The sequence below is a fragment of the Gossypium raimondii genome, chromosome 5 (assembly GCF_025698545.1).
Source record: "Gossypium raimondii isolate GPD5lz chromosome 5, ASM2569854v1, whole genome shotgun sequence".
Taxonomy (NCBI): Eukaryota; Viridiplantae; Streptophyta; class Magnoliopsida; order Malvales; family Malvaceae; genus Gossypium; species Gossypium raimondii.
The window spans coordinates 13,149,625-13,166,651 of record NC_068569.1 but is presented as its reverse complement, the minus strand read 5'-3'; the positions used below and the strand labels follow the sequence as shown (position 1 = coordinate 13,166,651).

Below are 17,027 nucleotides of genomic sequence, written 5' to 3'. Positions count from 1 at the left end.
GTTGTTAAAATGATTGGGTATGCCAAGCACCAATACTATGTCTTCTCAATTTTAATGAAAAGTTTTGCATCGACACTGATGCATGTGGTCAAGGGGTCGGGGTTGTGTTACACCAGAAAAGAAGACCCGTGGCATTTTTCAGCAAAGGGCTAAGAGTGAAACATGAGGCACTTTCCATCTACAATAAAGAAATGTTCACGGTTCTCATAGCAGTCAAGAAATGGCACACGTACTTGGTTGGGAAGAGGTTTCAAATCAGGACCGATCACCAAAGCCTGAAGTTCTTAGCGAATCGGCAAGCTATCACCCTATCCCAACAATAATGGGTTGTTAAAATGATTGGGTATGACTACTACATCACATACAGGAAAAGGTGTTCAAAATCTGGTGGCTGATACCTTTTCTAGGAAATCTTAAGAATTCATGGGACAACTGTTGCAATGCACATGGAACATTTCATGGTCAAAATTATAGGAGAGAGTGGTGGAATCAGTCTTAGCTGATCCCAAGTTGCAACAATTATATATTAAGCTTCAAGAGAACCCTCACAAGCATCCGAAATGCTCTTGGAATGGTCAGATACTAAGAAGAAGGGGGAAGGCAGTTGTAGAGAATGACATAAACCTTAAGAGGAAGCTATTTAAACGTTTTCACAGTAGCTCATTCGGAGGTCACTCGGGGGCACATACCACCAAAGTGAGAATGCTTGGGCAGATATATTGGAAAGGCCTAACTAAGGACATAAGAAAATGGGTTAGAGAGTGACCTGTATGTCAACAGTGCAAGGCAGACCTGGCTACCTCCTTTGGTCTTTTACAGCCCTTCCCCATCCTCGCTCGAGCTTGGAAAGCTATCAGTATGGACTTTGAAGTAGGATTACATGTTTCCCGCAACAAAAATACCGTATTAGTGATAGTCAATAGACTCACAAAGTATGGGCATTTCCTACCCCTCTCACACCCTTTCACCACCATCACTGTGGCCCAAGAATACTTGACTCATGTTTATAAGCTGCATGGTATACCTAAGACAATTGTGTTGGATCGGAACAAAATCTTTGTGAGTAATTTCTGGCAGGAACTATTCAAAAGGTTGTGAGCTAAACTATGCTTATAAACAGCATATCATCCCCAAATAGACGGGCAGACTGAGGTTCTGAACCGATGCCTAGAAAGCTATTTAAGGTGCATGGCTGATGAATATCCTAAGGAGTGGGTACAATGGTTACACTTAGCCGAATGGTGGTACAACACCACACACCATTCAGCGATTCAAACCACCTCGTGTGAGGCCCTTTATGGTCAAGACCCACCTCTACACTTACCTTATCTAGTTGGTTCTTCCAATGTAGCTTCAGTAGATCGAAGCTTGCAAAACAGGGAAGTTATGATGAAGCTTCTCCACTTCTATTTGAAGAGAGCTCAAGAGAGAATGAGACAGATTGCCAATAAGAAGCGGTCTGATCAAAGTTTTAAAATTAGAGATTGGGTATATTTGAGGTTGTAGCCATATCGACAACACTCCCTCCGAAAGTTGAAGAATCACAAGCTATCCCTTAAATACTTCAGACCCTTTCCTGTGGAAGCCAAAGTGGGTTAAGTTGCATACAAGTTAACTTTACCAACAGGGTCAAGAATCCATCCTACATTCCACGTCTCCCAGCTTAAAAAGCACATTGGTAAGACACCACCCTCGCCTACGCTGCCTATAGTGGGAACTGATGGCATCCTCGACAAAGAGCCATCTAGAATATTGGAAAGAATGATGGTTAAGAAGGGCAATCATGCTGCGACAGAAGTGCTGGTTGAATGGTTCAACACCTACCCAGAAGACTCAACATAGGGGGATTTACAAGACTTGCAGAAGCGATACCCTGGTTTTGATCCTTGAGTACAAGGATCCTGTTCGCGAGGGGAGTAACTCATACAGACCAAAATGGAAGTTCCACTATTTTAATTCTGTTAATTTTAGTTTGATTAATTTCTATTTTTCATGTTGTTAAACGCTGCGTTTGTTTTTCATTTTAATGGTACAATGCAAATTGGGGAAGGGAGTCAGAGGTACAGGGATCGTTTAATGAAAGAGTGAGTTTTGTCTTATTTTGTATTGACAGCTGTTTTGTTTGTTTTGCTGCACTCTTTTTAACCTCCAACGACAGATTGGAGGGGATATGAAAAAACTCACTCTGTTTGGCTTCTTCTCTCAACCTTCTTTCTCCTTTCTTCTTCTTCTTCCTCCTCTCTCACCTCTTACTTCTCTATTTAAGTTTGTCGATGCTAACATTTGAAACCTTACAAGAATCTCGAAATTGATAATCCCTTACTCGTTTCCAATTCCCCTTACGACCCACAAAATCCCTAACTTTGAAACTCAAATTCTATTCAAGACCTCTAATCGATGAAATCCCCAATTTATAAATCGAAATTTGTGAAAGTTCATCCACACATTATATTTTTGCAGGTTTAATAGCCGAAAGAGATTGTATTGGTGGAAGGTGTAAGAAGAGGAGGAACATTGGTATGGGTTTTTGGAAAATGAGTTAGGGATTTCAATGAAACACTACAACAAACGAAATGAATTGAAGGCTTTTTAATTATAATTTTAAGGCTTCGGCTTCATAGCTTTCTACACTTAATATCAGTGAAGAAGAAGATGATGTATTTTTGGGATATTGTTTCGATTGTATAGTGGAAGGTGTAAGAACAAGATGAAGAACAATATTACTCTTTTTTTTAAAAAAAATTGTATCCTAAAAAACATAGACAGTAATTAAATTTTTTAAAATAAAAATATAAAGACTAAATTGTTAAAGTATGAAAAGTATAGGAACCATAAACATATTTTAGACAAATTCTTATGCAATGTGTTGTTAATTCAAAAGTAGATAATCTAATGATATTGTTCTTATTGGGGAAGAAAGTTTGTGATTGATTATTGCCTCTGTCCAAATCCTAGTGGTTTGTGGTTCATTGTTAACGAAGCGGTTTTGTTGGATAAGAAAAGAAAAGCACATTGAAAACTGAATGCAAAAGTAATTTTATCGACTTTTAATGAAACAACAAAAGAGTTACCTTAATGATCATTTGGGACTATATTTTTATATACAACAAAAAATGAATGAAAATGGGCAGGTTTAATAATATTGGAAAAACTGTAATCTTTTATGGAACACAACTTGCAACTTTCTTGCATGATTTCCCAATCCGTTGGCGATGAAGGCTTCTGAATGTTGAGGAAAGAAAGAAGGGTAGTTGATATCAATCAAACTTTTACCTTGAACCTACCCTCCAGTCTCTTCTATGCTTTGGCGAAACACTTGCGATTTCTAGTGATGATTTCCTAGGTGGATTATTGGCCAAAGATAGCGGTGGCGGTCGGAGCCATCTGAGCCAACATCGCTAAAACTCCTTTATGGTGTTTCTGCAAGTAAGAGAGAGAGGTGAAGCCAATTAAAACCAACATAAGTTGCTAAAAAGAATCGAAGATTTACATTTGATGTATGTGTAAGCTGCAAAATCGACTAACCGTGCTATGCTCATCATGACACAATTGAAAGAAATGAATGTTTGCTCAGATGGATGTTATGACAGTGGTATCATATTCCAAAGCATCAGCTGGAAGACAGAACGAGTTATCAAAGCTAGAAAATTTGGAGATTCAATGAGGATTTTTATAACTTCATCAATCTTCATGGAAAACTAATAGCTGCTAGTGCTATGATATACAGAGATTCTACCGTTGGCGTCAAAGAAAATTAGAACATGAAATTTCACAAACGAATGAATGGCTATTAGCTGAAACTGGGATCAACCTGTTTATTTTCCAGTACCAAATTCCTTAAGCGAAACTTCAGAAAGCAGAACATAAATACCTGAACAACAAAGTTGCGCCTTTCACAATCCAAGAACATATTCACCTCCAATTCGTCTTTGCTGCAACCCTGTCCCTTACCGTTGAAAAGCTAAGTTGGTCTCTGGAAGTAAAACGGTCGATTTCTTTGAACCAAAGACAAGTGAAGAGGTTGCTAATAGGAACATGCTCCCTTATTATTGCACATACTTCGGGAGCATCTGCAGAGACAGCCATTAGAGCAAACCGTATGCAAGGCACGTTCGAGAAATAAAATAAAGAACACAAGATCAAGTATCTTCCACCCTACCACTTGTAATGGGAAGCTTAGCCTCGGAATATGGGGTCAAACCCTCTTTTTTATAGAAGTCAACCTGAAAGTCAATGGAGGCATTGTCGTATTTGCGAGCAGCTTTATTTGCCTCAGCTTCCTCAAACACATCAAAACGTATATAATGCCTAGAAATTGCAAAAGTAGCATTTTTTCTCCACAATAACCTAAAGGAAAAGCTTGAAAATGTTAGAATAAACAAACATTAATTAAACACACTAAAACGGAAAGACACAACTAAAAGCTGAATTTGTAAGTTGGCAAGAAACCATGAAACGTCGCAGTGCTGATGATAGTTATCGAAAAGTGATTATGGACACACGTCCAGTATCATCTAATCACATAAGACCTAAGAATCTTATAAATTTGGAAGTACCTCTCAAGAATTTGATACGGATCAACAAGAAGCTGGAGCTTCCCATCAATCCACAAAGAGAAACGAGCATTCGGAAACAGCCTATGCAGTAGAAACTTTGGGATCTGGTATAGGCATAACATGAGTATTTTAACATATGGAAGGATATGTGGGATCAAGTTGATCCAAACTTGGGATTCTCTTAACCTATTTCATCAGCATTTTAAATGCTTACCTTTCCATTGCGCCTTCCATTAGCGTAAGGAAGATTATGCGCAACAACTATTCTCCATAATCCAATCTTCTTACCGTCACTCAGACCATGTTCCGTTTCCAAGTCAGATTTTGTTTCTTCGTCAACGAACATATATAAGCAGACTGTTTGCTCGGAATATTTACTAATATTCTTTGGTTGGAGCATGTTATCAAAAGCTCCTGAAAAAGAATTGGATTATTCAATAAAAGTTCATCGGCTTCCAACATGGGAATTGAACACTAAAATAAATATGATACAGTTAAGTACCAAATATTGCTGATGCAACAACCACTCCATGACATTGCTCCATCTGAAGAAGATCACTGTTATCGATGTCAAATCCAGTCTCGTGGTCAGGTTTGGTTCCTTTGACAAATCTGGCAAATGCCAAATACACATCAATCAATATGCTAAATTGGAAAAAAGAAACGAAAGATTAATATGAATAAAAACCTTAGGAATAGCAAAACATGTTGTCTTTTAAATTTTAACCATACCCACAATGCACGCTCATCGATTCTCTTATGTCATATGAATCATCACGCTGCTTCAAAGTAGGATACCCACCAAAGTTCGAACCTCCAAATTCTGTCTCTTTATTTAAGTTTTCCTCATAAATATATGTTAAATTCTTAAGAACCGGAGAAAATGATGGAACTTTTGGCATCAAGGCAACTGCTTCGTCCACAGGGAGGTAACATACAGGACAAGCTGTGTCATAAACAAGTAAAGAAAAGTTGGAAACTATGTTTCAATGAGATAAAACCCGAACAAAATGCCAAATCCAAAACAAATAAATTGAGAAAATAATGCCAAAGCAAAGGACAACATACGGCGGGGTCCGGTTCTTTTTTTGTCTGCTGGTGGAGGGGGTAAAGTGAAAGTATTGCATGGATGCTCTGCTGGAAGAGTGTAGCCCAGAAAATACGACGGAGGAGGGGGCACTTCAGATCCTTCCGCATCGACCGGTGAATATGTCAAATTGTGTATGCGGATATTTTGCACTCCATTTATCAGGGGAGATCTAGAATTATTTAGAGGCAAGCTATCATTTACCTTATGGATAGGGACATTGTAACTTTCCTGAACTTCATCTGTAAACAAAGCCACAATACATTTAAATTTCTTTCATACCCTCACAAATTCCCAGATTCTTTTCAGGCTGCTAGAGCGGAAGACCAATTATCCAGAACTAAAACAGGGAGTGGGGCAAACAAGAATATCCTTGAGCTTGAACTTAAAAATCATAAGAAACCGTGAATCAAATATATATATTCCAAGGTTGACAGCAAAGAAAAGAAATTCAATTGAGATGAATCATTAACATTATTCTCTTCCACAGAAAGTGGGTACGCAAGTTGAATTCGGTGAGCAAAGCTGTAGATGCCCGTTTCATTATTCAAGAATCAAACACTCTAACAAGAACCAAAACACTAAAGATAATAGCTTTACGATTAACCTCTAAGCAATGTTACTACACAAACTAAACAAAATTTTGCCCACTTATTTCATCAAAATATCAGAACTCAGAACAGCATGCCTAAGGATCACTATTCACCACCGGCTCATTCCTGGAATTCACCGTGAACTATCCAATGATGAAGAGAAACTAAGGGGGGAATAGAAAAGAAAAAACCAACCTTTGCCAAGGTATAAGACCCAAACAAAAATGGCAGCAGAGATGGCACAAAGGAGCAGCAATCCAACCTTTTTCCGGCCAGCAAACTTACATATCCAATGAAGGAATGTCTCCTTTTCCTTGAACGTTTTAAAAGGCTTAGTTTTTGTTGCTGACGGCACTTGAATTGGCAATACACCATAACTACCTGAACGAATTCCCAATGACCCTCCACTCATTATCTCTTTATAAACACCCCAATTCATTCCTCTCGTCAAATTCTGGTTAACTCCATAAAATCATCATCGCAACCAAAAAAAATTAAAAGTATTAAACTTACAACTTCACCACTTCAAAATGAACAAGCACCCCCACAACTCTTGGAGCGCCACCCTAATCGAAGTCCAATGCAGGTCAATGATAAAATAGAATACAAAAAATATTGGATATTTTAAAGAAAAAGGAATCTGGGTTATCAGTTCTTTGATTGGTTTGTTGATCAAATCTGAGATCACAATATATTTGTTATTACAAGGCTTGGTTGGAGGTGGATATTGCAAAAAAATAGGAAGATTTCATTATATATAATGCCAATTTATGACATTAAATCCTGATAGGTTAATCTGTCGCATGTGCGTATGATGTCAAATAATCTGACGGTGATGCTTCACTTCTGGCTTCTGTAATAAAACAAACCCTGCCGTAAGTTAAAGTAAAAACATTAGTCAAACAAATTTGTCGGTTCCATTAAAAAAAATAAGACAATTGAACAGTTTCTCAACTGATATATGATATTTACTATTTTCCCCTTTTTTCTACATATTTTTGTCGTCTTTGTTTTTTACATAAAAATCACAATTTACTATAAAAAAGTTCGATTCAAAATATTTTTTAAAGTGACTGTAGAAATTAATTGAATTAGTTTTTGCCCCTTTAATGAAATAATTTGAAGGAAGAGTCTCCTACATTTTCGAAGTTCTTAGCTTTCCGTTGTTGAATTTTGAGGTTTGTTTTTGTTGGGCTAAAATGAGAAACAAAGTGTTATATCTTTTCTCTTTCACCTTTCAATTTTAGAAAAAAATAATTTTCATCTCTCATTTAAACTTTCCTTTTTTTTTGTTAAATCACTTAAATTTGATGAAAAGTTAATACTTGTTAACTTTGTTGATGTGACATACACGTGAATATCATATCAGTAATTAATTAATTTTTAAAATTCAAAATATTATTAAAAATATAAACATTTAAAAATAATTAATTATTAACATGATATACAAGTAACAAAATCGCATATATGTCGACCAACAAAATTAACATATATTAACTTTTATCTATTTTTGAATGATCCCCTAAATAATATAATTTTAAAAGTTAGAGACAAAAAAAATTAAATAAATGATTAAAATAATATTTTAGAAAAAATGGACTAACTTTCGAGGCATCCATAATTTTGGAAGGAATTGTTGTGAGAGACTTATTTTATTGATTTAATGTGTCAAAAAATGAACTCATTTGGTGGGTAAAGCAACATTTCGTTTTCAACAAGTGGAATTTTATTGTGGGCATCAAAAATGTTTTAAAGAAAGCCCTCAGAATTCTGATTATTAATTTGGGAATTGGTTGGTAGGTAATTTTCTTAATCCTGTTTAATGCAAACCTATTCCTATTATATCGAGTTTGGGTATCCCACAATCTGATAATTGTAGAAACAAAATTTATCATAAACCATCAACAATAATTAATATATGATGTATAATACAAACTATAAATAACACATTACAAATGAGTCGTAAATATTATTATTGCATAATAATTGTGTTGCTAATTTTTGTTTTTTTCGCCATCCAAATTCAATAAAATTAATGGCTTAATAGTATTAAAATCCTTTGTAACGCCCTACACTCGATTCAGTTGTTGGATTCAAATATGTGATGTTATATTGTATTGCCAAAGCAACTCAAGCTATCTCATTACATAATCTTAAATTTTAATTCATAATTATCATTCAAACCAATTTAATCATAAAACATATTCACAACTATACATACATAATGTCTAAGTTTCAAATTCATCATTTTTACGACATTATGAAGGGTTAAATTTAGAGTTAGGACTCAAATTCAAACTCAATCATCAAATTTCAATATTGTGTCTTGAGACAGACTTCCTATCTCGAGATAGACCCTATTTTATTTTAAGAATTTTTACTTCAAAGTTAATCTGCCTTGAGGCACGGTTCATTATGTCTCGAGATTAGTTTCAAGAGTCATTCTTTCTCAAGACTATTCAGACAATGTCTCGAGGCATTAAACATATGGTTATACAATAAGGAAAATTATGTTCTTATGGTCTCGATACACATTCATGTTGTTTCAAGACTAAATGGCAAATTGACCCTAAATGCACAATTTCATATGTTCAAACCATATCAAAATATACATTAAACATACCTAAATCTTACCTCAATGTAAGACCATCAATTTAACACAACCAAACATCATCAAATTGTAACCGTGAATCCATCAATATCTAACCAACTACTTCATATCTTCAACCTCATATGAACTAGCATAATCCATCAATATCTAACCATGAAATTCACCTTTACTCTTTTAGGAAAATTACCAAATATACCAAAATGCAAAGTTAACACCAAGTCACTAATACCCTAAATACATGCCATATAACTCAAAAATCACATATACATACAATAGTGGTAATAAAGCATATCCCGAGTTGAGTTGTTGAGTCGGATGCTTAACCATTATAAGTCTACGTCTACTCATGTCCAAAACATACGCATGAAAACAAACATAATCGTACACTGAGTATTGAATACTCAGTGGTGCTAAAATAATTCAAATTCAATTCACACAACATAAGATTCAATCTTAAGCAAATACACAACATAATATTAACTAATTTACTTGATCATAATTTTCTATATTCACACCATTTCCCAATTTTCTCTAATTGACGATAAACATTAGGATAAATACTCGGATCTATATAATGAGTAAGCCCACGATCCTCTAGGAATTTGAACTATTTTATTCTGTCATCCCGGGTTGCCTGGCAACAATGGCTTTGGTATTTGTCCAAACTATTTTATTCTACCATCTCGGTTGCCTGACAATGATGGCTTTAATATTTGTTGACGATCCACAGAGAATTGAAGCTTGTAAATCACTGTATTGGTGACCCTATGGTATGCCAACTGTAACACCCCCAACCCGTATCCCTCGTCGGAACCGAGTTACGAAGCATTACCGGAGATTACAGATCAAACAGACAGAAATCTCCAAAATAGATTTTATAACTTCATTTACAATCAAACCACAAAATAACTAATATTTAGACACTCTAGGTACATGCCGACACAAAGAAATAAACATCACCATATTTGAGTTCAGGATCGTTGTTGGATGCTAAATCAACAATCAAACTTAAGTACTTAACCTGCGCATGGAAAACAAAACTGTATGCTGAGTAAAAACTCAGTGGTATTTCTATAATCCGAATATTTAAAAAATAAAAAATAAAATATGTATAATAAAATGTTAAGCACAATTGAACATTTAAAATCACACAATACTCGATTTTCATCACTTGCTATATATAATACATTTCCATAATTTATTCACGTATCATTTAAACAATGACACTATCCATTCCACAATCAATTTATGAGTATATAACTCGCGTATTCCATGTATTTACAACATATTTCACATTCTGTTTTCAGTTTACTAACTCATATTCTTATTATTAGCCCAAAGTAGATTTTATAGAACACACCGGATATACGGAACAAATACAGAGGTGCATTGTTATGCACTAATGAACAGAGAGCACTGAAGTGCTATACAGAGAGCACAGACGTGCTAGTAATTAGAGAGCACTAACATGCTAATAATCAAAGAGCACTGATGTAATAATAATTAGAGAGCGCGTTAAAGTTCCTTAATGGCATGCCACTAATATCCCAGTAGTTCTAAATTCCGTCTACTTGGGCATTAAAACTGATTTTTATACATATAAAAAACAATCCAATTATCATATTTGCACAATTTCAAATTTACACATATATATTCATAATATATAAATTCCAATTTAATTCAACCAATATAATTTCATCACATGCCAAAACAATCCATTTCAATTGTAAAACACAATAATTCTCACCTCAATCACTTACTATAACATTTAATCAAAATACAACAATTAATAATTAGATTCGGATTATAGAAATACAAACCAGAAATTTCGAGCTATTCGATGTCGACTATATTTTTCCCTTTTTAGTCGAGAATTCCAGTATAACGCTAGCTATGGAATTAAAACAATTAAAAATTATCAATACAACACCATTCAATCTCACATTAAATATTTCAATTTTTACTCAATATTTGCCTAAATTTCAATTTAGTCCCTAAATCGAGACTAACTTTTATTCTCAAAACTAATTTCATATTTTCATTCCATTCCCACTTTAAACTAATTTAACTCTGTAATTTCATCATAAATCCTTAATTTCAAAATTCTCTCAATTTAGTCCCTATTAATTCAAAACCTATAATTTATTTTACAATTTAATCCATTTCTCTATTCTAACTTAAAATTTTATCAATTTAATCCCTAATTCTTCAATTAATTCAACATGAACAACATCTAAAAATTATTAACTTTCAAAATTTCAACTTAAACCAAGTAGTATTTTGTTCTAAGATTCCAAAACATCAAAATTATAAGAATAGGACTAAATTAACTTACCAATGAAACCTTGAACCTTGAAGTCCCAAATTTTCTTTCTTTCCTTCCCTTTTCCTTTTCTTTCCTTTCTCCCCTGTTTTTGTTTTGCTATTTTGTTTCTATTCTCTTTTCTATCTTTTATTTCTTTTATTTAATTAATAATAATATAATAAATAAATATATTTTCCTTAATTAATAAGTATGTACATATATTAATTACACATGTATTTATAATTACCACACACTTGTCACTTTTTATGGTTTAATTATTAGTTTAGTCCTTTCACCTTTTCTATTTTATAATTAACTTTCACACTTAATTCAATTTAGTCCTAATACTCAATTAACTTTAATTTATCTAAATTCACTTAACTAAAATCCAATTGATGATATAACTAATTCTATAAATATTTTTAATAATTATTTTACGAGTCTGTTTTACCAAGACGGAGACCCGATAATTCACTAATTCAAAAATATTTTTAAAATCACGCTTAACTTATAATTATTAATTAATAAATTTTTCTAACTTTTTCATCGGATTTTGTGATCTCAAATCACTGTCCTAACACTACTGAAATTTGGGCTGTTACACCTGTAACAACTTGACTCGTGTCCGTCTCCAGATTAGAGTTACGAGGCATTACCGATCAAAATCCAACTCGAATTTTTTTTATACTAACTCAACCACAAAATTTCCTCCCATAAATATATATATTTAAGCACATAATCAATTAAAATCAAACATGCATAATTAATCAAAGTACATATACCAACTACGTTTCAAAATTCAACCATATCATTATCATTTACCTAATCAAAATTTGATATAATTCAAATTCTTAAAACATTTCCAAACCAATAAGATTATATATCATAAATCAAGTATGTATCCGAACATTTATTTGTACACATTTATTTCATTTCAATTTATTAACTATACTACATATTATAATATAGGTAATTTACCTTGTTTGGACAGCTCTTATATACAACAAATGGGCAGCATATACATACCAAATTTAATAGCACTTTTACACCAAAATTTAACAGCATATATACAGTAAATAGGCAGCATATACATACCAAATTTAACAGCACTTTTACACCAAAATTTAACAGCATATATACAGCAAATAGGCAGCATATACATACCAAATTTAACAGCACTTTTACACCAAAATTTAACAGCATATATACAGCAAATGGACAGCATATACATACCAAATTGAGCAGCATTTTTACACCAAAATTTATCAGCATATATACAACAAATGGGCAGCATATACATACAAAATTTAACAGCACTTTTACACCAAAATTTAACAGCATATATACATCAAATAGGCTTAAATATAACTAATTTATACAACTATTAACAATTATGCTAAACACATCACACTTCTATATATATAACCGAAATTTACATAAGCTTAAACATCATATATATATATATATATATATATATATATATCAAATAGATCAAAAACATAAAACCAAGCTTAACCAAAATGAGCAAGCCATTTTCGCATGGCTCATATTCACATATCCCAAAATTAAACATATTAACTAGACTATACATATCATAGGTTCAAATTCTAATTTATAAAATACCAAAGACGGTCGATAGTGTGATAGGCTATGCTGACGATCCCCGAGCTCGTAACGTGACTCCAAAATCTATAAAACAGAGGTAAACAAATACAAACACACATTAAGTTATTAAAGCTTAGTAAGTCATAAGCAAAAATTCATATATATATATATTAATACTTATTCCATCATTAAGTTAAATAAACCAAATATCCTAATATTTTGTACCATATAACACTTGAATAAAGATCACATTGTATTTTCATATAAATAAACCATATGGCCAAATGCATATAAATATTTAACAAAGCCGAATATTCAATAAATCATTATGCCAAAACATGCTTATACTCAAATGGTTAACTCATACTCTATATTTCATTTGAAACTGTTATCAATTTAAAATAATCAACTTACCTTATCACCAATTAAGCAAATGGCTAACACATACCTGAATAATTTAGCTTTCTTAACACATTTATTTGCTTTTACTATTGCTCACATAAGATTTATAGAACATAGAGCCTTGTATAAAACACTGGCATAAAGCCTGCTAGGCACAAATCCTGCTAGACATAAAGTCTGATATAATTCACCGGCACAGAGTCTGCTAGGCATAAAGCCTGATATAATTCACCGGCATAAATTCTGTTAGGCATAAAGCCTGAACTTACAAAATCGGTCTTTCACATAATTCACATCTAAATTAAATCATTCTCGGAATATAATCAATTCACAATATTATATTCGGCCCTAGCTTATATAACTTCAAATAATTCATTTCAATGCATAAAAAATATATATATCATAGTTAGTTCAACATTTAAATGCTTATTGACTTACCTCGAATATCGTCGACTGTTAAATCGGCTACTCAACCACTTTTGTCTTTCCCCGATCCAAATCCAATTTCTTTAATTATTGATCTAAACATATTCAATTTAAGTTTATTTAAACACCATTCTATTCAATTTAGCCTAAAACACTTGAATGAGAAAATTACAATTTTGCCCCTAATATTTTACACTTTTACAATTTAGTCCAATTTATACAAAAACACAAAATATTCCAAATTAATTACACTATAGTTTGGTCGAATATTCCTTAGTCTCATATAGGTCCTTGCATGTCATTTATTTCACATTTAAGCCCCTAAATTTTCAATTTCACAATTAAATCCCTAATTTGGATTTTTATCAAAAAATCACTTAATTAAACATGATAATCAAACATCAAAGATTTATTTTTCATCATCAAACAACAAATTCATCATATTATCAACAATGGAAAAAATAAAATTCATCATAAATTTCAAAAAATTAAAGAATGAGCTAGGTAATATGCGAAGCAACGATCTCAAAAACATAAAAATTATCGAAAACCGAACAAAATTCATACCTAAATTTTAACTCCAAAGTGCCGAACCCTTAACAAGGTAAATGACTTTATTTTCTTCTCACATTCGGCCAAAAAAAAATGAATAACATGCATGGCTTTTATTTTATGTTTTATTATATTAACATATTTAACTAATTTACAAAACTAACCTTGATGATTTTACTTTAATAATTAACTAACCATGTCTATAAAAGTCCACTAAAATTTCAATGGTATAATATCAACATAAGGACCCACATTATAAAAGCCATGGCAATATAGCACTTTAACAAATAGTTAGCCACTTTTGCATTTTATGCGATTAAGTCCTTTTATAAAATCGAGCACACAAACGATAAAATTTTCACACGAAATTTTCACACAAGTAAATTCACACATAATAAACGCATAAAATAATATTAAAATATTTTAGACTCGAATTTATGGTTTTGAAACCAATGTTTCGATTAGGGTCAAAATCGGGTTGTTACAACACCAACTATACTCGAATTAAGTCTAACATTGTTTAACAGGGCATGATCATTATCTCACCAGTATAACATGATTCAACATGATATAATATCTCAGTATAACATATATACATATGTATCAAGGATATTTTTATATATATATATATATATATATATATATATATATATATATATTAGAATTCAAGCATTCAAAGTTGATTTCAACAATCACAACATCAAATTCATAATTTCATGGTTTGGGAAAAGATACAATTACCTCGACAAGTACTTCATATTTGATTATAACAACTTACCAGGGTACAAACAAGTTATTGAAATTGGATTATAAAAGCACAAACCAAAAACGATCATTTGTTAACGACTTTGGTTTTCCCTTTGTCTCGAGAAAGTCTCATGTCGTATTTAGCTATGAAATTAAACACAGATATAGAAACTCATCAATCACATGATTGAAACATAATTTACAAAAATGTAAACATGAATGCATTTTATTTAATTTTAGTCTCTATAAGCTTTATTATTCGAATTACTCGTAACTTTCGGTTTTCTTTATTGGATTTAAAATTGATTTCATATTTCTTCACTAGGGACCTCTAATTTTCAAGTTATAACATAATTTTTAATAACTTTTAATTTATTCAATTTAATCCCTAATGTTCAACAATAATTTGAAAGCTTTTAAGCTTAAATCAAATTTATTCATACAACGTCCATTATCTTACTAACACTATAACATAATTTTCATCTTCAATCTCTCTCTAAACTTAGTATCTAACATAATTTCTCAATTAAACTCCATCAGTTGGTATATCTAACACTAGGGTTTTAATTATCAAGAATTAAAAGAAAACTCACCCAAAAAGGTCTTGAAAGCTTGCGGCAATGGAAGCAAAACTCAAGACATTTTTCTTCTTTTTCTTTCTTTACTAAGGCCGAATTTGGAAGATGAGAAAATTCGTTTTCTATTTCATTAAACCATCTTTTATTAATTAATTACAATTATAATCAATGGCATTATCATGCCACGCTAATTTTAATAACCACACTTAGAACAATTACTTTTAGGGACATGGAAATATCACTAATCAAGGACTTGTACAAATTCAACCATCAAACATAATTTAAGAATTTATGGCATAATTATATCATGCCAGACACACTTTCTCTATTATATTCAAACTTTGCTGGCATGGCATAGACATGGATTGCCACGTGGATGATAGATAAGTATTTAATTGATTTTTTTAAAATTTTAAAAATTCAAAAAATAATATTTAAAATTGTTTTTAAAAATAAAAAATTATTACAAAACAATAAGAGTTAAAAAAAGTTTTAATATATATTTTTAAAATTTTGGAAAATTAATTAAATGCTAACATGTCATCCACATGTAAAACGTTGACTTTTCCATCTGTTTTGGGATGATTTGACAAAAACACAATTTCTAGGGCTAAAGTAGATGAAAAATTAAATGGAGGGCTAAAATGAATTTTTAATAAAGTTGGAGAGAAAAAAGGGCCTTAAAAGAACATCTTTTAGATGTGTTTAGGATGAAAAAAGAAAATGCCTTTATTTATTTATTGAATATTATGAGATGAGACGTTAAAGAAACATCATAAATGTTGGTGGAGAATATGGCAAACAAAACGGGTTTGGGGTTTGGTTGGGGGTAACCCAAATGTTTTGTTGTCTTCAAAAACAGATTTGTTTTTAGGAAATACCTAAAAGAAACATGAACAAAGCACAAACTACAAAGGGATGTGCTAGGAATTATCCCTTTAGGTTTTATGCAATTTTGCAGCATATTCTCATATTTTCATGCCTTTTCACTTTTAGAGCATTTATGATTTTACTAACAAATAGTCAATGCATTTTGCTCCAAATTACTATTTCTTTTTTTTATAGGGTAAACTATAAAAATAGTCAATTTTGTTTGCCTCAGGTCATATTTTAGTCACTTATGTTTGAAATGTTACGTTTTAGTCACTTATGTTATTATTGTGTTACGAAGTGATCACTCTTCCGTTAAGTTCCGTTATCTCCCTAACGGTAATCCTACGATGCAATCCAACTAGATTTTAAGTGCCAACTTGGATTTCCTAATGGGATGAGAATAGATTTTTAATTAAATAAATTTAATTAATTAAAAATTTTAAACCCTAAATCTTAGTTAAAAAATAGTTCATCTCCCCCTTTTTTTAGTTTTCTTTTTCAGTTGACTGAGAAAGCTATTACCATCAGAATTTTTTATTCACGTACAAAAACAAAAGAAGATTCAATTGAGGGTCCAGGTATGTCTTCTTCGCCGACAAATTTATGTTCTAAGACTTAAAATCAAGTGGTTGTCGACAAATAAGAAGATGGTAATCGTTTTTGTTCCTAATCATTGTATTTTCCAATTCTTC

At 32.0% G+C, this 17,027-nt stretch overlaps 1 protein-coding gene across 1 annotated transcript; it reads right to left on the bottom strand.

Moving 5' to 3' along the window:
- Window positions 1-3,020: 3,020 nt before the first annotated feature.
- LOC105771083 (probable hexosyltransferase MUCI70) lies at window positions 3,021-6,948 on the bottom strand. The gene is made up of 10 exons (XM_052630808.1): window positions 6,432-6,948; window positions 5,625-5,885; window positions 5,289-5,502; window positions 5,059-5,168; window positions 4,771-4,970; window positions 4,557-4,660; window positions 4,160-4,347; window positions 3,872-4,070; window positions 3,526-3,614; window positions 3,021-3,420 (listed from the first exon to the last, which is right to left on the bottom strand). The coding sequence occupies exons 1-8, from the start codon at window positions 6,673-6,675 to the stop codon at window positions 3,913-3,915; spliced, it is 1,479 nt and encodes a 492-aa protein (XP_052486768.1). The 5' UTR covers window positions 6,676-6,948; the 3' UTR covers window positions 3,021-3,420; window positions 3,526-3,614; window positions 3,872-3,912.
- Between the last annotated feature and the right edge of the window lie 10,079 nt (window positions 6,949-17,027).